Source organism: Salvia hispanica, chromosome 4 (genome assembly GCF_029641045.1).
Source record: "Salvia hispanica isolate PSC_SH4W2 chromosome 4, Shi_PSC_v1, whole genome shotgun sequence".
Lineage (NCBI taxonomy): Eukaryota > Viridiplantae > Streptophyta > Magnoliopsida > Lamiales > Lamiaceae > Salvia > Salvia hispanica.
Genome location: NC_142695.1, coordinates 35,743,277 through 35,770,843, shown reverse-complemented (window position 1 = coordinate 35,770,843; position 27,567 = coordinate 35,743,277). Strand labels below are relative to the sequence as shown.

The window sequence follows — 27,567 nt, the reverse complement described above, 5'->3', positions numbered from 1 at the left end:
AATTTATTTTGGAATTTTGTTAAGTAGGGTAAATTAAGTAGTGAATTACGAGTTACAACTATTTCTAACTCTTAATTTTTGTTTAAATTAATAATTAGTTATTATGATTATATAATTCATTATTATGAATAATAATTTTCTCCAGCTTCAAAGCTTAATTTTATTTTACAACAACTACAAATTAAAGTAATGATTTCAATTCATAGTGATACATAGTATAACATGAACATAATGTATAGGGAGTACTATATTAGAACAAAAAAATAAGTACTATATTAGAACAAAAAAATAAACATAAAACTATCCCTTTGTATCTACTCGAAATAGTGTACGGAGTATTACAAATTTAAATGGATAAATACATGGTTTGGGGTAAGATCCGGTAAATTCGGGAGATCGAAAAGTTTACTCAACATAATTTAAATGGATATTTTCACAAACATTCAATTTAATTTAAACGAAATAAATGTTCTTATTAAAAATTTAATTTGATATAGTTATCCGTTAATGTGGATTGGTGGAATGGTGTGTAGTCTCGTCTTCCGTAGAAAGAGAGCTGATCCGTTTCTGAGCTAGTGAAATCTGCAACGAAGATATGTACATGAAACTATATATATATGAAAAAATCATAGGAAAAATGAAATTGATGAGTAGCTGTTTATTCCCGCTGGTCATGCAAGTCATCAAAACAAGTGTCGCAGTTTGGACAGCAGTTCCACTTATGATCCCTATCCACACGCCCTACAAACACATTAACTAAATTATGGATGTGAAAGAATATTGAAATATTGAAATATCGCACTTATTGTATATATATATATATATATATATATATATATATATATATATATATATATATATATATATATATATAGGAATGTATTCAGATTAATGTGCAAAAACTTGTTAAAAAGGAAAACTAATCTCATCCATTGATTAGTGTAATCTGATGGTTATTATATAAGCCACATGTAATTAAAATAATTAATAAAAAATTCGAAAAAGGGTAAAAAGGAGAGAGCACAAAATTGGCAGTTATTTAAAACCCATGAATCACGTTCAATTATTATAATTGGAGATTGCTTTTCTTTAATTATCATAAAATCACAGTGAATCTTTTTCTTTGTGTCATTTCTGTAGAAGAGGATTTATGTGTTATTGCTTCCAAAAATTCGATCAGCAGTAGTTCTTCATCGGCTTCAAAGTTCTTTATTCTCTCCCTCAATTATATTCGATCTCTTTTCCTATCTCCCTCAATTATACACGCCTTTCTACATTGAAGATATCTGGTGAGGTATTTTCTCACGTAAAACCGACTTCTTGTACTATTCTTTTAATGGTTTCAGTTTTTTCAACAATGGAAGAAGGTAATTTAATTAATTCCTTCATTGATTCCTTTAATTTTTTTTCGTATTTGTTTTGTATTTGCATTACGTTGCCGCATAATGTGAAACTGATTACAGAAAACTTTCACTCAGGTCAGGGAGATGAATCCATTCCCCTAGGGTTTAGATTGCTATGGGGCTAGGTTGTAGTAACCTCTTATTTAAGAAAACTAACTTCACCACAGAGATGAATCCGTTCCCCTAGGGTTTACCAATCCATTGGGTTAGGTTGTAGTAAAAGAACTTTAGGTTTAATGTATGTTTGTACTATGGTTTCGAAAAGCAGTTGATGTAGTGATACGGTGTGACGATGTACGCAACTAAGACGTTAATGTATGCCCTGTGTAGTAATTCAAAAACATTGTTTTAATGTCATGCAGCAATTGTTCGTCCATACATTGAATTGAATCCATCCCCTTTGGGTTTAGAAATTCATGGGGCTAGGTTGTAGTATTGAATGATGAATTAAAACTTCACAAATGGCATGGAGATAAATCACTGTTTGCTTCGCCATATTACCAACATTATTCACTAATTTTTATTTTGTCCTATATAGCAGTTGATGTACAAGTACACTCTTGTAATGTATCAATCTGAAACTGTAAAGTAAAACCAGTGAGTTGGTAATGTATTAAAACATGAACCAGAGACATGAGTACATCGTGCAACTGTGCAGGATGTTATGCAATTTCGTACGCTTATGTTTGTATAATGTGTTGCGTTTTAGCTGACGTATTCCTTTTTTGTTTAAAGTTGTGGTTGTACCTGAATACTATCTAGAGTTGAAGCCATTTGCTGGACAAAGGTTTAAATCACTTGATTTTGCTGTTGCTTTTTACGATGTGTATGCTCGGCAAAGACAAAGAGAAGCGTAAAGGAAAGATGAAGTGTTAATTAATGTTCAATTTTTTTTGTCCAGACTTTGAGTTTAAATCATTTGCTACCAATTTTCAATTAGGAATTAGCGGTTGTATTATATTTTGTATTTCGTAAATTGTTTTCAGATTTTTAAGTTGGTGTCTTATTTTATCATGAGATTTGTTATTTACTACTGCTTAGTATTGTGCAGTACCAGTAATGTTACTTAGTATTATGTAGTATTGCTTAACAACTCCATATTAGACATTCTCTTTGTAGTACATCGTCTAAGATTATATTTACATTACTCATTATCTTGCTTAACAACTCCATATTAGACATTCTCTTTGTAGTATATCGTCTAAGATTATATTTACATTACTCATTATCCAGATCATTTCGTGCATTATGTCATGCCTTGTGTCCTATGTTTCAAAAATTATGTGTTGCATTATATGTAGCATTATGTTATTAGTTATGTACATCATTTTAAGTTTTAACACAATATGCATTATTGAATACATTGTGTACACTATTATCTAAATAACATTATATAAAGCGGTTTGTACATTACATTATTTCATTCCCGTAGTACATTAATATGAATCCCATAAGTTGACTGCAGAAACCATCAATCCATAATTCAATATAAAAAACAAAATTAATTCATCAAAACAAAACACATAAGTTTTCCACAAAGGGCCAACATCCATCCATCAGAAAAAATCCCATAAATTAACTACAAAAACCAAACATCCATCTATCAAAAACGATCCCATAAATTTACTACTAAAACCAAATGCAATTCAATAATTAGTGCCGCTAATTGTTTCATAATAACACCCTATTCCAGACCAAAACCTAACTCATGGACAGCTTGAATCTGTCGAGGATTAAACATCTTTATAAAATGAACAAACTCAGTATGACATCTCCTGAAATATAGATTGTCATTCTTCTTAATCCTAGCTTATTTAGCTTGTTCCTCGGCCGCTGCCTCGTTAACCTGAGGCATTCCATGCCTTGATGACTTTGGCATATCTTCCCTGAGGTCCTCATCCTGAACATTTCTTGCTCTTTTGTTACTTATTCACAAATAATGTTGTTGAGTGGATAAAAAAATGTACAAAAATATATGATGTACTGATTTTGATCCATGATGCAAAAATGAGAAAATATGATGCAGCACAACAACAAGATTCAACACAGTAGCAGCTTTTCATGTACTAATTTATATGTGTGATGAAGCTTAAATGTATACACAATGTATCACCTAAAAATAATGCACTGCTTCTAAAAGAATAATGTACAAGAACTTCCTACGGATGAAGGTATATCTGGAAAAAAGAAAAAAATATACATGATGTACTGATTATGATCCATGATGCAAAAATAATTAAATACGATGTAGCACAACAACAAGATTCAACAAAGTAACTGCTTTTCATGTACTAATTTATATATGTGATGTAGCTCACATGTTTGCACAATGTATCACCTAAAAATAATGCACTGCTTCTAAAACAATAATGTACAGGAACTTCCTACGGATGAAGGTATATCTGGAAAAAAGAAAAAAAATACATGATGTACTGATTATGATCCATTATGCAAAAATAAGTAAATACTATGATCTAGCACAACAATAAGATTCAGCAATATAACAGCTTTTCATGTACTAATTTATATGTGTGATGTAGCTTACATGTCTGCCCAATATATCACTAAAACATAATGTACTTCTTCTAAAATAATAATGTACAGGAAATTCCTACAGATGAACCTATATCTGAAAAAAAGAAAAAAATTTACATGATGTACTGAATTGGACCCATGATGCAAAGAAAATATAATTTAACACAAAAAGATGCAGCACAACAACTATTCATGTACTAAACTATATGCATGATGTACCTCAAATGAATGTACAAATTATCTCCTACACATAATGCACTAAATCCACAGAATAATGTACAGCAACTTCCAATAGATGAAGGTATATCAGGAAAAAAGCAAGAAAACATGAACAATGTACAACAAGTGCCCACAAATGCAGCTTCATTTAGTAAGCTATGAACGAGTTGGATAAACAATGCAAACGTATGAATTTGTAATGTAACATAAAACTCCCAACAATGCGTATAACTAGTTTACCAATGTTCAAGTCAAACTAAACAATCAACCAATCGTCTACCTGTTGACTAGCTAGCAGGCCTCTTCGAAGTGGTTCGATTGTTGACCATTTTTAACGAAGCACTTCACTTGCTGTAAGTCATCAACGATGTTGAATTAGCCACTATTCCCAAGGCAGTATACGAAACAACAAAGGGGAAAAACATAGAGTCGTCCTAGGTAATTATTAATTGAAAATCCAAATGAACAATGGCACATCAATTTACAAAATCTTCACAATTATCGCAGAATGGAATGGAAAATTACAAAATCAGCAACTCAACCCCTGGAAAAACCCTAAACAACTAAATCTAACCTAGAAATAAAAATTGATACGAAATAATCTACCAAAAAACCGACAATCACTTCCTAAGAATCCACATTAATTTGAAAAAAAAAAACTAATTTTTGGGCCTTACCTTTCTTCCAGCCATCGTTTAGTTATTCCACCAAACCTCGGTCGTCGGAATTGTAGACTCATCGATTCGCCTGGGTGTACGCCGTTCGTCGCGAAGAGAGAGTGGTTTTTGTGGTTTTGAAGCGGCGGCTAGGTTTTGCGGTTTTTCAGATTAATGGAGGATGAGAGAGGGTGGGTGGAAGTTGAATTAATGGGGGAAGAAAATGGGTGGAAAATGAATCACCGCTGCAAAAATAAATCCGTAAATTGCGTGGAGTTTGAACTGTCCTCTGTCAAATACCCAAAATGCCCAATAATGTAAAATTAGAGTATCATAATGTAGCGACGTATATTTAATCACATCCATCAGATTAATAAATCTAAGGGATTAGATTAGTCCTATGTTTTACACTAGGGGATGAAAAGGAGTATAATGCTCCCCTATATATATATATATATATATATATATATGTATATATATATATATGGAGATGATCAAAATAAGAATGCATTTAAATCCAAAAATGCAGCCCAAATCTTGGCCCTAGGATTAGATGATCTAATGGTCAATAATTAACCCAAAACACAGAAGGTCATAATTAAGTAGTTTTAGGTCATATTATAAGATTTGGGTTTATGTCATGTTAAGATCATTTTAGGTCATGCTTTGTTAGCATGACCTAAAAATAAACTAACTATGACCTAAAAATGCCCTACGTATGACCGTGTTCTGCGTTTCTGTATTTAAATCTGGTCTTCATAGATTAAAACCCTATATATATATATATATATATATATATATATATATATATATATATATATATATATATATATATATATATAGGGGCACACTATGGTGCCACCTTAATTAAAGTGACAATATAACACCATTTATAGCCATCCGATCTCAAATATAGATGGCTGAGATTGAATTGTAGGAACAGAGTACGGATTGCTTGGTTATTCACAAATTGTTGCTTACAAGGGTAATTCTGTCTTTTAGCTGAAATTAAAACTGATATGGGAATAGAAAATCCCGGTATCCACTCCGCAATAACTCTCTCCCACTAAATTGAAAACTGAATCGACCATTCTCTCTCCCCAATTGACCTTTCTCTCTCCACATCATTGATCACCTACCGATTTCATTCCTAAATAACAATAAACCCTAGGTTGATGCTTGTTTCACTCAACTGCGGTACTTTTTGCTGGCGGCGCTGAATGAGCATGGTGGGATATCCATCACTAGTTTGACTTCCATTGCGGTGAAGCTCTGCATTGTTTTTTTTTTTCCGTCGCGTGAAATTCGTCGTCCGACATTGCTGCCTGCGAATGATCCTTTGGTTCGATTTCCAATTGATTATTGCTTAGTCTGATTACTTAGTGATTATTTAGGTTTTATTGAGTTTTGATTGTTGTTATATTCCTTATTTTCGAACTGCTTAAGCAATCCAAATGTTATATTTGTTTATTGATTATGTTGATTGGTTGTTGCTTCTATAGCCACGTTAATTGCTTATTGCCAGAACGGACTGTTGTTGGTTTGCATATTAATGTATTCAAAATTGCTTGTTTATTCCTAGTATTTGCTTTGTTTGTGGTTGCTTATTTTAGAATCTATAATTGATGTATAATTAATCAATTTCTGGATTGCATTTGTATTACTCGGTTTTTGCTTGTTATGTCTTAGAAATTGCTTGATCAAAAGATTGCTACATTTAGAACTTATTCGTACTGGGTCAGATTCTTGTGCTGCAAATCTCGTCTGGTATGGTTTTTTATCAGATATATGTCTCTTGTTTTGAAAGTCAGGATGATGTTGGGTATGGTTCCTACAAACTAATTATGCTTGATCGAGTAGTAATTGTTTGGCTCTATTATATTGTATGCTTGGTTGAGCCATAGTAATTGCTTTGTAATTGCTTGATCGAGTCGTGTAATTACTTGATCAAGCCGGGTGCTATTATATTATTTGCTTGATAAAGTTGTAGTAATTGCTTGGTTCTAATATAATGTTTGCTTGATCGAGCTGTAGTAATTGCTCCAACAAACTTATGACGCTTGATTGAGCCTTAGTAATTGCTTTGTTCTATTATGTTTTTTGCTTGGTTGAGCATTAGTAATTGCCTGGCTCTATTATATTGTTTGCTTGGTTGAGCCTTAGTAATTGCTTTGTAATTGCTTGATCGGGTCGTGTAATTGCTTGATCAAGCTGGGTGCTATTATATTGTTTGCTTGATAGAGTTGTAGTAATTGCTTGTTTCTAATATATTGTTTGCTTGATCAAGCTGTGTGCTATTATATTGTTTGCTTGATAGAGTTGTAGTAATTGCTTGGTTTTAATATATTGTCTGCTTGATTGAGCTTAGTAATTGCTCAAACAAACTTATGATGCTTGATTGAGTCTTAGTTGGCAATAGATTGAGTCTTATATTATTTTTTTGCTTGGTTGGCAATAGATTCAGTACAATTTGTAAATCTGGTGAGGTGTGCTTGCTTGACAGCACACAAAGTGGAGGCTTTTTGCAACTAGATATGACATTGTGGTTGAAAAACCGGTATGCGCCATGCAAAAAAATTAAGATGAAAATGCATATTGCAATTTGCATGTTGAGTTAACTTTTTTTTTTCTTGCTTGCAGACAACCTTTTTTATACAGTTTTTGGAGCACAGCAAGTGTGTGAGCTATGGACGGATGCTGAGAAAAGCTATACCTGAACACCTTGAATTTAAGTGGAAAACAAAAGGTATTACCAACGACTATGGATTGTTCACTATGCGACATATGGAGACGTAGATGGGACTAAAGTTAATGATTGGAAGTGCGACCTTACTAACAAGCCATCCAAGTCATTCTAGTTGCACCTTGAAAAATTCCTCACAGCTGTGGTTTATAGTAATGAAAACAAGTTCGTGGATTACATGACGAGGAAAACAACAAGCCACCTTGAAGAGGCACAAAAGAAGGGACCCTTTGATGTTGAAAAGATGGCGGCAGAGTACCCCAAACCTTGAATGGTGAATGATTTTGTTTTAGAATATGAAAATAACTTTGTTCTATTTTGAATTTGTTAGGGATATTGGTTTGTTTTGGTGTAGTCATTGGTGGCTTTAGAATTTCTTTTTTGGTAGTGCCTTTTGCATAATAACATGCATAGAATAATATGTTACAACACTTAAATATAGGCAAGCAAAATAAAGTACCAATGATTTGCAAACCAAGCAAATGCTACAACATAGACAAGCAAAATAAACTTATAAACCAAGCATTGTGTAAGACGAATTCAATGAAGATTATGGAAGTACATCAAGCACTAGTCAAATAGAATTAATTTCAAATTGACATGTTATATATGTTAAACAATTCAAAAAGAAGAAGCAAGCAACAAAATAAATGTAACCAAGCAATATGATATTAGAAATATCTAACACCTTCTAATACAAGTAATCTGTTGCACAAATTTTCTGTGTTAATCATAAAGCGGGATGAAGCAAAGTCGTATTAAACCAGATTAATGGGTAGTTGAATTGTATTGATAGTATGTGAAAGACCATTAGTAAAAACCAATACAGTATAAAATGTCATGCAATATGTGATTAATCATTTTGGTTAGAATATTATTGACGAATTCGGAATACAGACCACTGATAAGCAATTTTAAACTAATAATTAAGCAATAATAAACATGTAACCAAGCATGTTGATATTCTACAACTGAATTTAAATAAGAAAGCAAAAAACTAAATTAAGAAAGTAATCTATCACAATGATATACAACTGCGCATTCAGTGGTCAGCAATAAAAATAAAGTAACTTAGCAAACTGATATACGTAGTTCAATGTAATTATTGACTATTTTTTTTCTTTTTGTTTGCCACAATTCTTAGAGTCGTGGTGACATAATTTACGACATTCACACAACTACGCTTTGGTTTGCTTTGCAACATAATAGGCTTCTCTTTTTGCGACACAAGACGGTTGCCAGAGTTGTTGCACGAACCTTTGGTCCTCACCACATCCAGTGGCTGAACTTCAACTACATTCGATCTTCCAATGAAATAGAAATCTTCAACTCTTTTCCTTTTCTCAGTAACAGGCAAAAACGGGGAGTTGCTCTTTATTCTTTTCCCAAAATCTTGCATTACGGCTGAAAATACTTCGATGGTTTCAACAACAAACACTGCCAAATTACTATAACACATCAAATATGAACTCCCTGAGATTTAGTCACAAATTCATAAACTTCATTTACGAATTCAACTAGGAAGATACAAATTCGATACTTCATATATCAAATTCTTGAAATTGATTTCACATATCAAAATTCACAATTGCACGATTACATAAAATTGAATCACATATCGAAAACCAACAAACTGTAAATATACAATTAGAAGTGCGGTAAGTACACAATTAGAGGAGCTTCTTACCGTCTGCGAAATCATTGAAAAGGATGTCAGCGGGAGCATCATTCTCCATGGATTGATTGATGACTGAAGATTGAATGAAGAATTACAGAGATTGAATATCCACTGAAATTGAAGAAACAAAATGAAAGTGCTTCTTACCGTCTGCAAAATCAGTGAAATGGACACCATTCTCCATGGATTGACTACTGACTGAAGATTGAAGGAAGAATTACAGAGATCAGAATGAAAATAACGCATGAGATTAAAATAATTGCATAGATTGAAAATAACAATGGAGGTTTTTTTGCTAAAGATTTGATAGATTAATTCTAAAAACAGAAGAAAGAGGGAAGGAGGAAAGCACCCTAAGCTAATTTAACGACTAACACTACCATGCAATTCATGATCCATAAGTAAGCAATACTAATTATTTCACCAAGCATTCAGACATACGACTTCTCCATGGTGTACGAAAACAACTCATGACACAACTCAATACATTTACGAAATTTTAACCGAGAAGATACAAATTAGGTAGTTCAGATATTAAATTCATGAAATTTGGTTTCAAATATCAAAATTCACAATTACGCAATTACATGAAATTGAATCACATAGCGAAATCATAAAATTGTAAATGCACAGTTACACGATTACAGATGATTAATCAGGGAGTTCATCTATATAATTCACGATTAAACGTGTTTCTTACCGTCTGGAAAAGCAGCAAAGCCATCATTCTCCATGGATTGAGTGATGATTGAAGATTTAAGGAAGAATTATAGAGATTGAAGTCTGAACGAAATGAAAGTAGCGCATGGATGAAAATGAATTACAGATATCGAGAATAGTGATGGCGATTTTTTGCTATAGAATTTATTGATTAATGCCGAAATAGAAGAAAGAGAGAAGAAGAAAGACCGTGATTTATGTTTTGGGAGAAACTGCTTGAACGTGATTTCCAGATATATCCTTTTGCATTTTTTAATTAATTTTTTTATTAAATTGACTCTGCCAAGTGGCAGGCTAGCAATGAATCTGGTCCAAAATCTAACAGCTCTAGTTGGTGGTATAGTGTCACTCAAAAGAGCGTTGTCATCTTAGCATTTCCCTATATATATATATATAAACTAGTAAATTTTTGGTATGGTACCGTAAAATTCTGTGATAATAGAATCATTTTTCATATATATCAGAATTTCTGGTATATGCCGAATATATAATATATTTTGCATGCACAAAATATAAAAACATACGAATATATATCAAAATATAAACGTATACTATTATATTTAATATATTTCTAAGACTTAATATTCTTGTAAATTATATACTTATATATTTAAGAGTATAAATTTGGTATAATGGTATTTTAGTATGGCATATCGACGTGTCGTAATGGTATTTAAGAGTATAAATTTGGTATAATGGTATTTTAGTATGGCAAATTTAAGAGTATAAATTTGGTATACCAAAATCCGACGTGTCGTAAAAGTCTGGCATATCGAATTTTTGTACGAAATACATAAAAGGTGGTACAGTAATGCTATTGAAATTGGTTATTACCGAAAATTCGGTATATCAAAGATTCGGCAAGATGAAAGTATGATTTTTACTCGTATCGAATTTTTGGTATGGTTTACTATATAGACTACAGACCTACCATTAAACTAAAGAGTGAACTACATAAATGATACTTAATCTTTCACTTTCGCACATAAATGGTACCTGATCTTTATTTTATACTCCCTCCGTCCCTTAAAATTTGGCACCATTGAGCCGACACGGGTTTTAAGAAATGTAATAGAAAGTGGGTTGAAAAATTTAGTGGCATGTGGGTCTTACTTTTTATATATAAGTTTTAAAATAAAATGTACGTGAGAATTAGTTAATAGAATGTGGGGTCTACTACCAAAAATGAAAAAAAGTGAAAGGTGACAAATTTTTAGGGACGGACAAAAAAATGAAATAAGTGACAATTTTTCAGAGACAGAAGGAGTATCGTTTTTGGTACCCCATGACAAAAATAACCCTAGGTACCAAACATGTGATTTTTTTGTTATGCAGGATATTTTTGGAAATTTCAATTAAATAGAATCAAATATGTGATTTTTTTTTCTTCATTTCTTATTTCTTATTTCTTCTTTAGTTTATTCTTCTTTCTTCATTTCTTCTTTCTTTTTAGTATTTTATCTTCCTTTCTTCTTTATTTTTTCTTCTTAGTTTATGTTTCCTCTTTTTTCTTTTACGTTCTTTTTCTTCTTTCTTTTTAGTGTTTTATCCATACACCTAATTGCATTCATAATATAAATCAATAACAAAACATCTAATTAAATTAACTATTTAAAGTAATTAAATCAATTGAATATTTTTAATTAAATTATTTATACTCATTTTAAGGTTGAAACACCTAACTAAAAATATTCAACTCTTTATCATTATGAATACCGTTCACAATTTTAAATTTTGATTAAGACTATATTGATTAGTTATTAATTTAATATAAAATAATAATTATTACTCCCTCCGTCACGGATTAGGAGTCACTTATTGTTATGACTCGGGTTTTAAGAAAGAGTTGAAGTGTGTAATAAATGAAGTGAGTTGGTTGAAGGTTGGGTCCCTTTTGACTTTTTGGATTTTTATTTTTGTTTTGGTTTATTTTAGTGTAGATAATGACATTTTGATATAATTTTTATGAACAATGGTATGACCAAATATGGAAAATTCTAAATGTGACTCTTAAACTGGGACGGACTTTTATGGCAAAAAGTGACTCTCAATCTGGGACGGAGGGAGTATTTATTAATTACTACTAGTTTTTACTATAACAATAATATTGTTATAATAATTAAATATAATTATAACTATAATTATGATTAAGTATATTTAAATGATATTAAAAAATAAATTAATTATTAATTTATAATATCAAAATAATAATATTAATATTGATTAATAATAATAGTATAAAGAGTGAGAAGAATGAGAGAAGATATTAAAATATCACTTTTGGTACTAGTTTTTTTCAATGCCCAATATATCCTTTAGGACACAAATGGAAAAATGAATTTGTTTAGAGGGTATTTTCGGGTGAAAATTGCATCAAGTACCAAAAATGTAATTTATAGGTACCAAAAATGATATAAAATAAAAATCAGGTACCATTTATGTGCAAAAGTGAAAGATTAGATACTCACTCTAAACTAAATAACTCCAGATACTCTTCACATATTCATTTTTCAACTCCAAGAAACTCACCTCAGCTTCCAGGTTGAAGACATAACCAAGAAGGATTCCTAAAGGTAATCCAATCAAGAAATATGAAGCTAAATTCACATACGCCACTATGCCTTGCTGCCCTGTTCCATTAGCAAAACCTACACCAAAAATCATCTTCTCTTCTGTTATAAAAGCCACTGGTTTTATCATATCTGTATATGCTTAGCTGAGATGGCTCGCCTGATAGAACCGGCTGAACGCTGTTCAAGAGCAGTAAAAGCACCAGAAGTGGAGACAGACGAGCAACGGCCTTGGCCACTTCCTCATTGTTGGTGAACAAGTAAGCCGCATTCTCCCTAAACACCACGAAAAATACAGACACCACCAATCCAATGGAGAATGATGTCCTAACTGCCACCATAATCGACAACTTTGCCGCCTTACCATCCCTCCTTCCCAGCTCGTTCGAGACACGTACACTTGAAAAGCATGATATATATGGTAAGTTTGGGAAATCAAAAGAAACAATTGCTCTTGTCTGGGAAGGGCTAGAATTAGTACCTTGTTGATGCCATAAAACCGACCGATATCATCATAGCCCATCCGCTGATGTTAAGGCTGCACAAACATGTCATTAGAAATCACAAAGATGAAACCAACAAACACGAGAGGCGAACAGAAACCATACCAGATAGAAAGAGCATCAATTGTGACCTCTGCATTTCCCATGTTTCCGGTCAGAGGAATTAGTATCGTGCTGTAACAGAATTCAAGGCTACCGATACAAAAAAAACGAAGCAACAAAAACAATTAGTATTCATTCAAATATGAGGATATATAGCAAAAAAGAGATCTAACCAGATCATCACACCAGATGATATCGCAAGCCTGGTTGTCCGTCCAAGATCCTTGAACGCTGAAGGCTGTGAAGCCTCTCCACGTTTCTTGGCAACCCCCGCGCATGATGTACACAATCTGGCCTATATTCGGAATAAGAAACGCCATAACAGTAGACACCATAACACCAATAACACCGTACCTCAACTTCACAGACAGAAGCCAAGAGAGGAAGACGTGCACTACCAGCGATAGCACTGCATAGAACGAGACAACAAAGTTCTTGCTCTGCGACTGAAGGAACGCATTGCAGCTGTACATCACAGCGTATAAAAACGCAACAGCCACGAACCAAGGAGAATACTTTCCTGCCATATCTGCAATGTTATGATCCTGGCCTAATGCCTTCAGAATTGGAGCAGCAAATACGAACAGCGGTGTCATCAGGGCTGTGACACCTAGCGATATAATGCACGACTGCTGGAGATATACGCCTAGCTTATGATACAGTTTGGCGCCAAACGCTTGCCCACACAGCGTCCCCACCCCGGTAACCATGCCAAACTGCATAATCCATGTTATAAGCAAAAAAAAATCAGATGAATTCTCCACACATTGTTTGCAAAATTTGGATATGACTAAAGGGTGTGTGCCTGCAGGCCAAGGACAAATCTGAAGATGACGGTGTAGACGAGGGAATAAGCAGCAAGCTCTGTGGAATCTATTTGGCCAATAAAAGCTTGGCTGATTACAATTATTCCAAATGTTGAAAAGGGTACTAAGATAGCTGGACCAGCAACAATCCACATTTGCTTGGTCTCACTCCATATCTTATCCCACGCAGATGACAAAGACTCGGTTTTGCCTTCGTCGACTTCTAACAGATTTTCATACATGTCACCTTCCATTTGATGCTGGCCAAATTCTCGGACTACAATATTCAGGCGTTTTTTCACTTGTCAAAGAGAAGAAATCGGAAGTAGAGCTCGAGTTAGATCAGAGTTTAAACCTATTTTGCAAGCCAGAGCAAATTAAACAAACAACCAACAAGGATCTCATTTTTTAGTTCAAATTCAACATATGCATGAAGTTGCTTGAATCAACACAAAAAATAATATGTTGTAAAATGTACATGGACTCCATTAAAAATTGAAGAGAAGACCTCATGTTTTAATGAAGATTGAAATGGACTCACCTGACACCTCTAATGTCTTCTACTTCTTTTCTCCATGTATTCTTTTGCTGTTGAACGCACGCAAGCTATATAGTATATGATATATATAGGAATTGGTAAAAGATACTCCATCCGTCCACAAACAATAAATCTATTGTTGTTCGTCACGAGTTTTAATGTAGAATTGGTAAAGTAAGAGAGATAGGGACAAAAAGTAGGTAAAGTAAGAGAGAGGATAGAAAAAGTGAATAAAGTATGAGAGAGAAGAAAAAGTAGGAAAAATATGAGAGATAAACTTTCCATTTTTAGAAAGTGATCTATTTTTTGTGGACGTCCCAAAATGGCAAAAGTGATCTATTTTTTGTGGACGGAGGGAGTAAAAAACAACAAAACGTGCATCTCGCTTGTGACTTAGCCTGTCACAGTTTTTGATTTACAACTCTCAAAAGGAAACAGTCATGCATATCATCTAGAAGAAACAATTCAAATACTCTCCGTCCCTTGTTACTTGATTTGTTTCTTTTCGGCACGAGATTTAAGAAAGTTATGTTTAATAGAAAGTAAAGTTGGAAAGACAAAAAAGAGAGAGATAATAAAATAAGTGAAATGAAATGTTTTGTTTTTAGTTATAAAAGGAATTGACTCAAATAATTTGAAATATCTAAAAATAAAATACAACTCAAGTAACTTGTGACCAGGGAAGATGTTACAATCTTTTCTAAGTGCCATCTCCGAGGTGTTACTATTTTTATTTTCTTATAATATACTATTTGAATGTGATTCACTAAGATGTCAAGGACTCAAGGTCAAGTAATGTTTAATTCGTGGAGTACTATATTATTAGGTTCTCACTTCTCATTATGATGTCCTTGACACTTTGGCGTACAAGTTTCAAATTACAACCCTCCCCCCTCGAAATTCCCAAAAAAAAATAAAAAATTAATTCAATGATTACGTCGCACAATTGAGATTTTTTTCATTTTAACAGATCCAACATGAGTATTTTGAATTACGGCGGAATTCATAAGTTATAATCAATATATTCCTATTTTCATGTCATTTTTTTATGTCATCCATGATTAAATCATCCATGATTAAATGTCTCATATTTGATCGATATGAATAAAAAAAAAATTAGTGAAATGCGGAAACACCACGGTTTCTACGGCCCCACCTGCAACCGTGACTGCACGAGTCCTATTTTTATACTCCTATATTAATTTTATAATTAATTTTATAATAAAATGTTAGTGGAATTTAGGTCTCAATGCCAAATATAGTGCAAGTAAATGAGACATCCCACTTACCAAATATTCTCTAATCTCTCCGTCCTATATTAAGAGTCATATTTTCCTATTTATTTAACCGTTATTAAAACTTGTGCCATGAAAGCATTATTTATATTTATCTTTTTGAAGTAAAAGCCCATCATCCTTGACTCATAAAATGGCACAAAAAGGAAAAATATACGAATCCCCATTTATCCCTTTTTTGATAGTCAATTTCCTTCTTTCTTTTTACCAGTCTTCTGCCCTATTTGATTATCCTCATCTTGCTGAGTTATCAAGGAAATTCACCAAGTGTGCCATTATATATAGAAGTAAGATTTTCTTCTTATGCTTTTTCAACTTGAATGATTGGCTGTTGAATAAATTTGAAGCACTAGGGTTCTGGAATTTGAATTTAAATTCACTGCTCTCATTTGTATGATCCATGATTGCTTCCTTTCATGGTCTGTATTCATACGGAGTAAATAATATTCATCGAAAGAAATAACGAAACCAAGAATAATCGAATACAAGAACTTAAAAACAAAATTCAAATACATAGTTTCATTATATTGTACAACCCACAAACTTTAAGATAAAAACATGCACATAAAATTTATTTCACTCAATTTATTTCCAGACAAGCTAAGAGAATCGAGTCGTGTTGAAAAGTGCCATTAAATCACTAAGATCAAGTTCCAATAATGAAGAAAGAGAGAGCAAAAAGAGAGCGGCAAATGTTACCAAAAAATGAATTTGACCCCAAACTTAGATAACCAAGATTGGTAAGACTTTCAAATACTAGTTGAAAGAGAAGAGTTTCAGATCAACTCATGATGCTTGAGTTTAAGCAACAATATTTCTTGATGGCGAAGACATGTTATTATAAGAATGAGTAGTGAAAATGTAGGACGAAATCAGGAAACAAATGAATAACAAGAAGTTTGAAGGAATTGTGAAAGAGGATACTCTGTCAAAAGATATTAAAGGAGACATTAGTGGAAGAAGGAAAAGATTTGTGGAATAATTGATTGGTAAGGATTACGTAAATAATTTTGTATCCTAGAATAGATTGATATGTTTTCCATAATTAGGGATAAATCCTCCCTATATATTGAGGGGCTGTAAACAATGAAAAAATATACAGAAAATACAATTCTCCTACTTTTCTCTGCTCCAAAATATCTCTGCGTTCCAATGGCTCACAAGAACAATACCGCCTCTCTCGTTTACCATCTTTAAGATGGTATCAGAGCAGGTTGGTTCTTGTTTGGAATTTAGAAAAATATCACCACCATCCCAGAGATACCTTTCCCAACCTTTCTAAACCTGCAAAAGAAATCAGCAACTCACAATGTCAGATACTGACGAGAATGAAACCAACTCAAATACAAACCAAAGCCCTATTAGTTTTTCAGCCTCTCAATTCGCAGAACTTATGCGATTGATAACAAACCCCACAACACCAACACCAATCCCTCAATCCAAACCATCCCAGAAACTAGAGTCGTTGGGAGATGTAACCGTGACAACCAAACTTGACGGAGACAATTACCACGTATGGGTAACCCTGATGGAAAGAGCTATCGGCGGAAAGGGTCTGACCTCTCACATCTCTGGAGTTTCAGACCCCCCGTCAATCACCGATCCAATGTATCCAATATGGCAGCAACGAGACCATTGTTGCTTTAATTGGATTATAAACAACATCGAGACAAGCCTCGTAAACGAAGTCTCACAATACAAGACAGCAGGAGACTTATGGGATGCACTCGCCACCACATACGACAGCGGAGCAGACCCCTTTCAAGTTTCAGATCTTCATCGACAAGCTTACGGAATGAAACAGGGAAACATGACGCTGGAAGCTTTGTGGCAGAAATTCCAAGATTTATGGCTATCAATAGACCGTAGAGATCCTAACCCAATGGATACCCCATCGACCATCGAAAAATATAATCAGAATACTCAAAGGCATAGAGTATACCAATTTTTGTGGGCTCTCGATGAACGGTACGATCAGATAAAGAGGGAGATTTTGAATAAAGATCCCCTTCCCTCTGTTCGGGCCACATATGGAATTGTACGCCGCGAAGCCGTCAATGACAAGCTTATCAAAGCCGAGCTCAAGGAATCTGGAATAGCCACAGGCCTCGGAACCTTCGATCGGAGCAGGTCCAATAGCAAGTCAAAAAACCCACCGCTGCTACCACCCAAATTCCCGACGAACCGTCGGGATGAGGACAAGCTCAAACTCACGTGCAGCCATTGTGGAGGAAAAAAGCACACGCGGGACACCTGCTTCCACATCCATGGTTTTCCCGAATGGTGGGAAGACATGAAAAAGGCTCGTCAGAACCGAGGTACTAATAGAGGCGGCAATGGAGGGAGAGCAGCTGTGGCGGTCGGAGAACGAGCTGCCAACGCTGAAGGATCGACGGCGGGCAGCATCGTTTCCCAATCGCGAATGGAGACAGAGCAGACGAAAAGAAAGCTATGGAATCCGTTTCAGTGGCAAGGACGTGGTCTGAAGGTAATAAATCGGAGATTCTCATCACCGACAAGGAGGAGGCGGCGGTGAGTCCCCGTGGAAAGGACGGCAGCGGCGCTAGGGTTGAGAAGGAGGGAGTAATTTTTGCGTTAAATTCTCCAAATTTTCACCAATCCCACATTTCACCCTCTAATTTCCAAAAATTCCACATTGAACCCCATCCTATTTCACATCCACCCATAAAAAACCACAAATACCAGATTCGACCCCCTCATACCCATCCACCTCAAAATCAACCCCAGAACTCTTATAAATTTCAGTCTGACCCCAATACTGCCAAAACTTTGCAAATTGCAACCCCAACAACAAAAACTCCCGAACATCAACCGTCAATCCCATGCACAAATATCTTCGAAGCCTTAGCATGTTCATCTATTTCTCAATCAGATACCAAGGACACTCAATGGATATTTGATTGTGGGGCCACCGACACAATGTCTTTTGATGCCTCAGACTTCTTAGCCATCACAAAATCTACCAAAACCCATGTCCAAACAGCCAGCGGGGACCTAGCGCCGGTCCAAGGGGCAGGAACCATTAATATTTCACCCACCTTATGCTTGTCTAACTGTCTTTATGTCCCGTCGTTATCACATAAACTTTTATCCATTAGTCATGTGACTAAGGAACTGAATTGCAAACTACTAATGCAACCACGATTTTGTATGTTGCAGGATATCAAGACGGGGATGATAGTTGGGCGTGGCACTGAGCGAAGCGGACTGTACTATGTGGACGAGATAGCCCAATAGAGTGTCGCAATGCTGACTCACGGACAGACTGACAGGCAGGTGTGGCTTTGGCATCGTCGGTTAGGGCACCCGTCCATAGGATATCTTCGCCTACTTTATCCTAAGTTAGTTAATTCTATGCATTCCTTTCATTGTGAAACTTGTTTATTGGCCAAAAGCCACAGACATTCTTTTAAGTTGAACAATACTAGAATGAAAGATCCTTTTGCTTTGATTCATTCTGATGTGTGGGGTCCTGCACCAATTACTGGGGGACAGGGATTTCGTTATTTACTGTTATTTGTAGATGATTATTCACGTATGACTTGGGTATATTTCTTAAAAAATAAATCCGATGTGTTTGAAAAATTCACTGATTTTTACTCCCTTATCCACACTCAGTATAACCAAAAAATCTGAATCCTTAGGTCAGATAATGGGGGTGAGTTCGTCAATGGAAAAATGCAAGCTTTTTTTAGACAAAACGGTCTAGTTCATCAAACTTCTTGTGCCTACACTACAGAGCAAAACGGGGTAGCAGAGAGAAAAAACAGGTATATCCTTGAAATTACTAGAGCCCTCTTACTCGAATCCAAAGTGCCAAGAACCTTCTTGCCCGAGGCCATAGCCACTTCAGTATACCTTATGAACCGTCTACCCACTGGAATTTTAGACTTCAAATCACCACTAGATATTTTCTCTAAACATTTCGAAATGCCATCTTCTCTCTCTCTAGAACCCAGAGTTTTTGGGTGCTCAGTCTTTGTCCATATTCCTAAACATGAACGCACCAAATTTTCCCCATGTGCCCTTAAATGCGTTCTTTTGGGTTATGGAAAGAATCAGAAAGGGTATCGGTGCTACGATCCAACTACAGGCCACGTGCACACAACCATGAATTGTGACTTTGTAGAAGGGGAATACTTCTATAGCCAATCTAGTGGTCAGGGGGAGAAACTGGACCAAAATCCAACTAGTGACCTACTACATTGGCTACCTATGCCTAGTGAGAGGAGAAACAAGTCAGGGGGAGAATCGGAGTCTAAGTCATGTCCTGTCACAGAAGTCGATCCAATAGAGGAAAGCAGTGGCAACGCCGGGCCGTCTTCTCCCATGGAACAGAATGTAGAGCTAGGTGACACTACTCAACCGTCAACCCCCTCTTCGATGTCCCAGGTAAACAATTCAGATATGGATAATGTTTTTGTGGAAAACACTAGTCCTGACATGAATGATGGAGATGGAAGCACAAGAAAAACACCATATGAATTACCTCTTAGAAGCACAAGGGGTGTCCCTCCCCGGATTGGAAAGGAAGGAAGGCCAAATATGCAGTGGCAAATATTGCACAGGGACATCTCACGGAAATGGCTCGCGCGTTTGAAGCCGCATTATATGAAGAGGAGGATATTCCACAGACATTCGAGGAGGCCTCAAAACACAAACATTGGAGAGATGCCATGAATAAAGAAATCGATGCTCTCATTAAAAATGGGACATGGGAGAAGTGTACATTGCCAAAAGGGAAGAAGCTAGTTGGATGTCGATGGATATTCACTATCAAAAGGCGTGCAGATGGGTCAATCGAGAGATACAAGGCGAGACTTGTGGCCAAAGGATACACTTAGGTATATGGAGTAGATTATGAAGATACATTCTCTCCAGTTTCCAAACTAAGCACTGTGCGAGCACTACTTTCTGTAGCAGCATGCAAAGATTGGCCTCTACACCAATTTGACGTTACAAATGCTTTTCTACATGGTGAATTGGAAAAAGATAAGGAAGTATATATGGAAGTGCCTCCTAGACTCTCGGGAGATTTCGGAATTGGACAAGTATGTCGCCTCAAAAAGACACTGTATGGTTTGAAGCAGTCTCCCAAAATCTGGTTCGGAAGATTCTGCCAGGCGATGTTCAAAAATGGGTTTAAACAAAGCCTGTCGGATCACACACTCTTCACAAAGACGCGAGATGGAAAGATGACATGTCTGATCATCTATGTTGATGACATGATCATTACTGGAGACGACGTGGAGGAAATCCACAACTTGAGGAAAACTTGTTCAAGGAGTTTGAGATGAAGGACTTAGGCGCATTGAAGTATTTTCTAGGGATAGAAGTATTGAGATCTGAGCATGGAATATTTCTGAGGCAGAAAAAATATGTTCTAGACCTACTTGCAGAGACTGGTTTGTTAGATTGCAAACCCGCAGAAACTCCAATGATCCCTAGTCATGGATTGAAGATAGAAGAAGGAGCTGACGTTACGGACCGGGAACGGTATCAACGACTGGTAGGGAAGCTCATATACCTCTCACATACCAGACCTGATATCGCGTATGCAGTCGGCGTAGTTAGTCAATTTATGCATCGACCTCAAGTTGACCATATGGATGTTGCTTTAAGGATTGTGAGATATCTGAAGGGAACCATTGGCTATGGAGTGTTTTTAGCCAAAAAGGATGATTTAGAGATCGATGGATATACGGATGCAGATTGGGCAAGTAATCCAGTTGATAGAAAGTCTACTGGGGGATACTTCACCTTCATTGGAGGGAACTTAGTCACTTGGAGGAGTAAGAAGCAAAAAGTGGTAGCTCTCCAGTGCAGAGGCAGAATTTAGAGGGATCAGAAGCGGGTTGATGGAAATCATTTGGCTAAGAGGGTTAATAACAGAGATTGGCTTTCCACCTATGCGAAAGAGTCAATTGTTTTGTGATAACAAGGCAGCAATCCGAAGAACAACTTGCAGACATCTTGACTAAAGCTGTTCATCCCAAGGTCTTCAAGGAAATTCTAGACAAGTTGAGCATCGGAGATACCATTGCTCAACTTGAGGGGGAGTGTCAAAAGATATTAAAGGAGAAATTAGTGGAAGAAGGAAAAGATTTGTGGAATAATTGATTGGTAAGGATTACGTAAATAATTTTGTATCCTAGAATAGATTGATATGTTTTCCATAATTAGGGATAAATCCTCCCTATATATTGAGGGGCTGTAAACAATGAAAAAATATACAGAAAATACAATTCTCCTACTTTTCTCTACTCCAAAATATCTCTGCGTTCCAATGGCTCACAAGAACAATACCGCCTCTCTCGATTACCATCTTTAAGATACTCATAATTCTTTGCGTACAGATATGAATGTGGGTTTAAATAGACAATCCACAAACACGATTACAACCTTTAATTGTCCATGAGAGATTAGTTGTTAATGAGAAAACAATATTTCAGTTTTATGATTTCCACAAACACGGTTATATGCATTAAAAATGAATTTTTCTATATACCATTGCCGTTATTTATTGTTAGCCTAAATGTGTATAGTAAAAATTTATATTTTTATGTTTATGAAGTGATTTAAATTAAAGCTTAGAATCGTAACTTATACTGTACTCGATTTGTGTCAAATTATTTAAATCGTAGTATTTTATTTCGAGTTGTCTAAGTTACTGAAGTCTTTTCCTTAAAATAAAATGGTGCAGAGGAGGGAGTGTATGCTACTAGTATTTAGCAAATCATTTTGGAATAATGGATCTTGAAACTTTTCAAGTCTGAAGGGGAGAAACACTTTGCATTGACTTACAAGATGGCATGTGATTTCCACTAGAAAAAACCAAAGAAAATTGAAAAAGTTGTGATACACGATCATGACTTTTTAGTAGGAACTCAGCACAAAGATGTCGAGCTTTATTTATAACTATTTGGATCACTCGCTCCTTAAAAGACCTCCTAAAGGAGAGAGTTATCCATACTTATATAGACAAGTTAGGATAATCACCAAATCGATGTAGGATCAGAATTTAAAAAATTTAACAATAATTATATTTTATACAAGTATTTTTTTTGTGTGTCGATATGTTGTGTGGTGTCGCAGCCCCGGCCCACGGAGGCAGGTAAATATTGCATATATTTCTTTTTGTAAGTAAGAGCATCTCCAAGGGAGAAAGGTAAGTTGAGAAGGTATATTTCTCATTACCTTCTCAAAAAGGTAATTATACCTTCTTAAAAAGTAATGGACTTCAAGGGAAGAAGGTAAATTAGCAAACAAAAATAACTAACTTTTTACCTTCTGTTCCAAGAAGAGGTAAAGATACCTTCTCAAAATGAAAGAAGGTATAATACCTCCCCAAATACCTTTTCCTTTGGAGCATGAAATTTTATAAAGAAGAGATAAATAGAGTAGTTATTTCTCTTTACCTCTCCATTTACCCCTTCCCTTGGAGATGCTCTAAATGTAGTAGGACTTCTTCGATCTGCATGTGGCATAACTATGCTATTTAATAAAGGGTAAATTGCTTCAAAGTCACGAACTTTGCCAAAAGTTTGGTTTTTTCCATCAACTTTAAAAATTGCATGGAAAGTCATGAACTTTACCTTTGGTTGTCGATTTTTTGTGTCGGGTTTTCCGGCAAGACTTGTGATGGCGTGGATTTCTTTTGCAACGTGGCGCGCTGATAATTTTTTTAAAAAAATTTACCTCCTTGCTGATGTGGCGCGATGATTGTGCATTATATTAATAATTTTTTTATTTTCCTCCCAGGTAAAATTAAATCATATTTCAAAACAATAATTAATAAAATTAACACATCATTAATATTTTTTTTAACACATCGTTAATACTCAATGTCTCTCCATCCTTCGTTTTCGGCAAATCACATTCATATTTCTAACCTCTTTTCCTCACTCTCCCTCTCTCTCTAAAATTCGATTTTGTTGGTTGGGGAAGAATGAATTTTCATTTTGGATTGATTGAGGAAAGATACATTTTACACTCCTATATATAGGAGTACAATATTAAATATGCCTAGGAAACTATAAACTTGGGACTATACCATATTAATGATATATTCCCTTGAGAATCTAAAAGCATCTTTTCCTATAACATTGAGACTCCAAAAACACTCTTTTTCCAACACTCCCCCTCAAGTTAAGTAACGGGATTTCCAATGCTTAACTTTCCAAGCACATTTACAAAATTCTGTGTGCCAACTGCCTTGGTAAGAGTATCCGCAAGTTGATCTCCGGATCGAACGAACGGAAATGCAACTATCCCAGCTTCAATGTTTTCCTTGATGAAATGCCGATCAACTTCCACATGTTTAGTTCTGTCATGTTGGACCGGGTTCTCAGAGATACTAATTGCAGCTTTGTTGTCACAAAAGAGTTGGCAAGTTTTAGGGGATAACAAGCCTAACTCGTTCATAACCCTTCTTAACCACAATACTTCCATCAGACCACTTCTAATTCCCCCTGAATTCAGCTTCCGCACTTGATAATGCCATGACTTTTTGTTTCTTGCTTCTCCACGACACTAGGTTTCCCCCAACAAATGTAAAGTACCCAGCGGTAGATCTCCTGTCGACTGGATTTCCTGCCCAATCTGCATCTGTGTAGCCATGAATTTCCAAGTGATCGTTCTTCTTGAACAAAATTCCATGATCAAAGGTACCCTTTAGATACCTTACAATTCTTACTGCCGCTTCCATGTGATCGGTCTGAGGATGATGCATAAACTGGCTGACTACGCTAACTGCATAGGCTATATCAGGTCTTGTATGTGACAGATAGATCAATTTCCCTACCAGCCGTTGATATCTTCCACGATCTGCCAATGTCGATCCTTCAACTATTTTCAAGCTGTGATTTTGAGCAATAGGAGTTTCAGCAGGCTTGCAGTCCACCATTCCTGTTTCTGCCAAAAGATCCAATATGTACTTCTTTTGGTTTATGAAAATGCCATGTGGTGACCTCATTACTTCAACTCCCAAAAAATACTTTAGATGTCCCAAATCCTTCATTTCAAATTCAGAAGCCAAGTTTCTTTTCAACACTTCTATTTCCTCCAAATCATTCCCAGTAATAATCATGTCGTCCACATAAATCAACAAGCATGTGATCTTTTCTCCTTTCCATTTGATGAACAAAGTATGATCAGCATTACTTTGGCAGTAATCATATTTCTTCATTGCTTCAGTGAATCTCCCAAACCAGGCTTTCGGAGATTGCTTTAACCCATATAGAGTTTTCTTTACTTTGCATACCTCTCCATTTCCAAATTCGTTGGAGAATCCGGGAGGGACTTCCATATATACTTCCTTCGTCAGCTCGCCAGGGAGAAAGGCGTTGGTTATGTCAAGCTGATGTAGTGGCCAGTCCTTGTTTGCTGCAATCGAAAGTAGTACTCGAACAGTGTTCATCTTGGCTACTGGTGAGAATGTCTCTGAGTAATCAACTCCGTAGGTCTGTGTGTATCCCTTAGCCACCAGGCAAGCTTTATACCGTTCGATTGTGCCGTCGGGTCTTCTTTTAATTGTAAACAACCATCTACACCCCACGTGCCTTTTTCCTTCGGGAAGCTGACACTTTTCCCACGTATTATTCCGTGCAAGTGCCCTCATATCCAACTTCATTGCCTCTCTCCAGTGCTTGCTTTTCCATGTCTGTTCTACTGTTTGAGGAATCTCTTCTTATTTGTACAACGCTTCTTCAAATGCCCGGGCCATTTTGGAGAGATTAGCCCTGGCTAAATTTCCAATTGAGTATCTTGCTCGGGATCTATCCTTTTCAGGAGAGTATCGTTTCAGTGGAACCCCCTATTGATGCGATTTGGCAAGATATATCTTCCAGTGTCTCCATCTATAACATTTGTCTTTGTATCATCATTGTTAGAAGAACATGAACTCTCTTGAGTATTAGTAATGTTTACCTCAGATTTCAGAGGGATAATGGACGTGTTACTCAACTCCACGGGTTGCATTGATGTGTGCGAGACATGGTCGGCAGCAGGAGCAGCTGACTCGGGTGGAGCTTCAGTAGGGATGTTGATGTGTGGCATAGAGAACCAACTTAGCGGGTCACTAGGTTCTACGGATTCCTCCCTCTGACCGGTAAGTTGGGTATGATAAAAGAATTCAGACTCCAAAAAATCTCAATTCATTGTAGTGAAAACCTGTTTATTTTTTGGATCAAAACATCTATACCCCTTTTGGTTTATCCCATATCCTATGAAGACACACTTAACTGCACAAGGAGAGAGTTTAGATCGTTCATGCTTTGGAATGTGAACAAAGACAGAGCTTCCAAAGATACGAAGTGGAAGGGATAGGGCAGCAGGGATAGAGGTCAGTTTGATTCGAAGATTGGAGCTTTGAGTTTCAGGATTTTTGTGGGAAGTCTGTTTAGGAGGTAGACAGATGTAGTGACAGCTTATGGCCAAAAGAATTTGGGAACTTTAGAATCGAGCATGATAGATCGAGTCATCTCTAGAATGATCCTATTTTACCTTTCAGCGACACCATTTTGTTCTGGGGTATAAGTACACGAGGTTTGGTGGATAAGACCTTTTTCAACAAAAAATTTGTTTCATTTGAGTGTTGACATATTCCCCCCATTGTCAGATCTAAGAATCCTAATATTTTTTTTAAACTGAGTTTGAATCATGTTGTAAAATTCTGTGAATTTTGAAAAAACATCAGACTTATTTTTGAGAAAATAAACCCATGTCATCCTTGTGCAATCATCAACAAACAAGACAAAATATTTTATCCCATTTCCCCCAATTACCGGTGACGGACCCCATACATCAGAGTGAATTAAGGAAAAAACAGACTCAACTCTAGTATTGCTGGATTTGAAAGAATGTCCGTGACTTTTCGCCAAAACACATGTTTTACAATTTAGAGAATCAAGTTTAGCAAAATGGGGAAATAAAATTTGCAGATAACCGAACGATGGGTGCCCTAACCGCCTATGCCATAGCCACGCCTCCCGTTCTGTAGTTCCGTGAGTCAACATCACCCTGCCAGTTTGAGCTATCTCGTCCACATAGTACAACCCGTGACGTTCAGTGCCACGCCCAATAATCGTCCCTGTCCGAATATCCTGGAGAAAACAAAACTTAGGATGCATTAGGAGAGCACAGTTCAGTACAGTTCTTGTGTAACTTGACTGATAGACATTAACTTTTGAGTCAAAGATGGGACGTATAAACAATTTGAAACTTTCAAGGTTGGAGATATTTGAACAGTGCCAGCCCTTTCAACCCTCGAGATTTCCCCATTAGCCGTTTCAACATGTGTCCTTCTAGACTCATGAAATGTTTCAAAATCCGACCTATCATATGTCATAGTGTCGGTGGCTCCACAATCAAAAATCTCCTATCTTTTTTTCTACTAATTTCCCGTACTTGACACGAAATGGAAATTTCAGGGTCATTTTCTAGGACGGAAAAATGATTTTGGCAAACAATATTATCATGCTCTTTTATGTGGGGTGTATTTTGCAAGGAATAACAGTTTTGGGGGGGATTTTGTGCAAAACTAATATTTTGGGGTTCAAACTGTAGTTTCTTAATTCGCCCTTGCTCTTTCTCCTTCATTTCCCGTCGGCTGTGTTTGAGTGGCCCACCATCCCGGGGCGGTCTCCGATTGTCCACTTATTCCTCCGGCGTAGGCAACCTCCCGGTTGCCCGCCGGAGGTTTTTTGCCTTGCGCCGTATCCCGTCCTCCGATCACCATTTTTCCCTTTGCGGTGGTGGATCGATTTCCCTTGTGGCCGT

The 27,567-nt window shown here is 36.0% G+C and overlaps 2 protein-coding genes, 2 long non-coding RNA genes and 1 pseudogene across 5 annotated transcripts; 1 reads left to right on the top strand and 4 right to left on the bottom strand.

The window, feature by feature from the left end:
* Window positions 1–504: 504 nt before the first annotated feature.
* LOC148928545 (protein DETOXIFICATION 22-like) lies at window positions 505–14,281 on the bottom strand (annotated as a pseudogene). Its single transcript, XR_016128893.1, has 7 exons — window positions 13,935–14,281; window positions 13,303–13,845; window positions 13,133–13,219; window positions 13,006–13,062; window positions 12,685–12,923; window positions 12,484–12,602; window positions 505–741 (listed from the first exon to the last, which is right to left on the bottom strand). The product of XR_016128893.1 is annotated as a protein DETOXIFICATION 22-like (transcript).
* Window positions 2,979–5,015, bottom strand: LOC125198959 (uncharacterized). Its single transcript, XR_007172492.2, has 3 exons — window positions 4,835–5,015; window positions 4,438–4,508; window positions 2,979–3,303 (listed from the first exon to the last, which is right to left on the bottom strand). It is a non-coding gene; the product is annotated as an uncharacterized LOC125198959 (long non-coding RNA).
* Window positions 8,599–10,082, bottom strand: LOC125198960 (uncharacterized). The gene is made up of 4 exons (XM_089069858.1): window positions 9,935–10,082; window positions 9,382–9,432; window positions 9,244–9,306; window positions 8,599–8,993 (listed from the first exon to the last, which is right to left on the bottom strand). The coding sequence occupies exons 1-4, from the start codon at window positions 9,966–9,968 to the stop codon at window positions 8,659–8,661; spliced, it is 483 nt and encodes a 160-aa protein (XP_088925984.1). The 5' UTR covers window positions 9,969–10,082; the 3' UTR covers window positions 8,599–8,658.
* Window positions 14,282–16,764: 2,483 nt separating the features above from the next.
* LOC125196366 (uncharacterized) lies at window positions 16,765–17,413 on the bottom strand. Its single transcript, XR_007171884.2, has 2 exons — window positions 17,279–17,413; window positions 16,765–17,052 (listed from the first exon to the last, which is right to left on the bottom strand). It is a non-coding gene; the product is annotated as an uncharacterized LOC125196366 (long non-coding RNA).
* Window positions 17,046–19,244, top strand: LOC125196365 (uncharacterized). The gene is made up of 2 exons (XM_048094859.1): window positions 17,046–18,256; window positions 18,949–19,244. Exons 1-2 carry the CDS (start codon window positions 17,078–17,080, stop codon window positions 19,024–19,026), a joined length of 1,257 nt encoding a protein of 418 aa, XP_047950816.1. The 5' UTR covers window positions 17,046–17,077; the 3' UTR covers window positions 19,027–19,244.
* The last annotated feature ends 8,323 nt before the right edge of the window (window positions 19,245–27,567 follow it).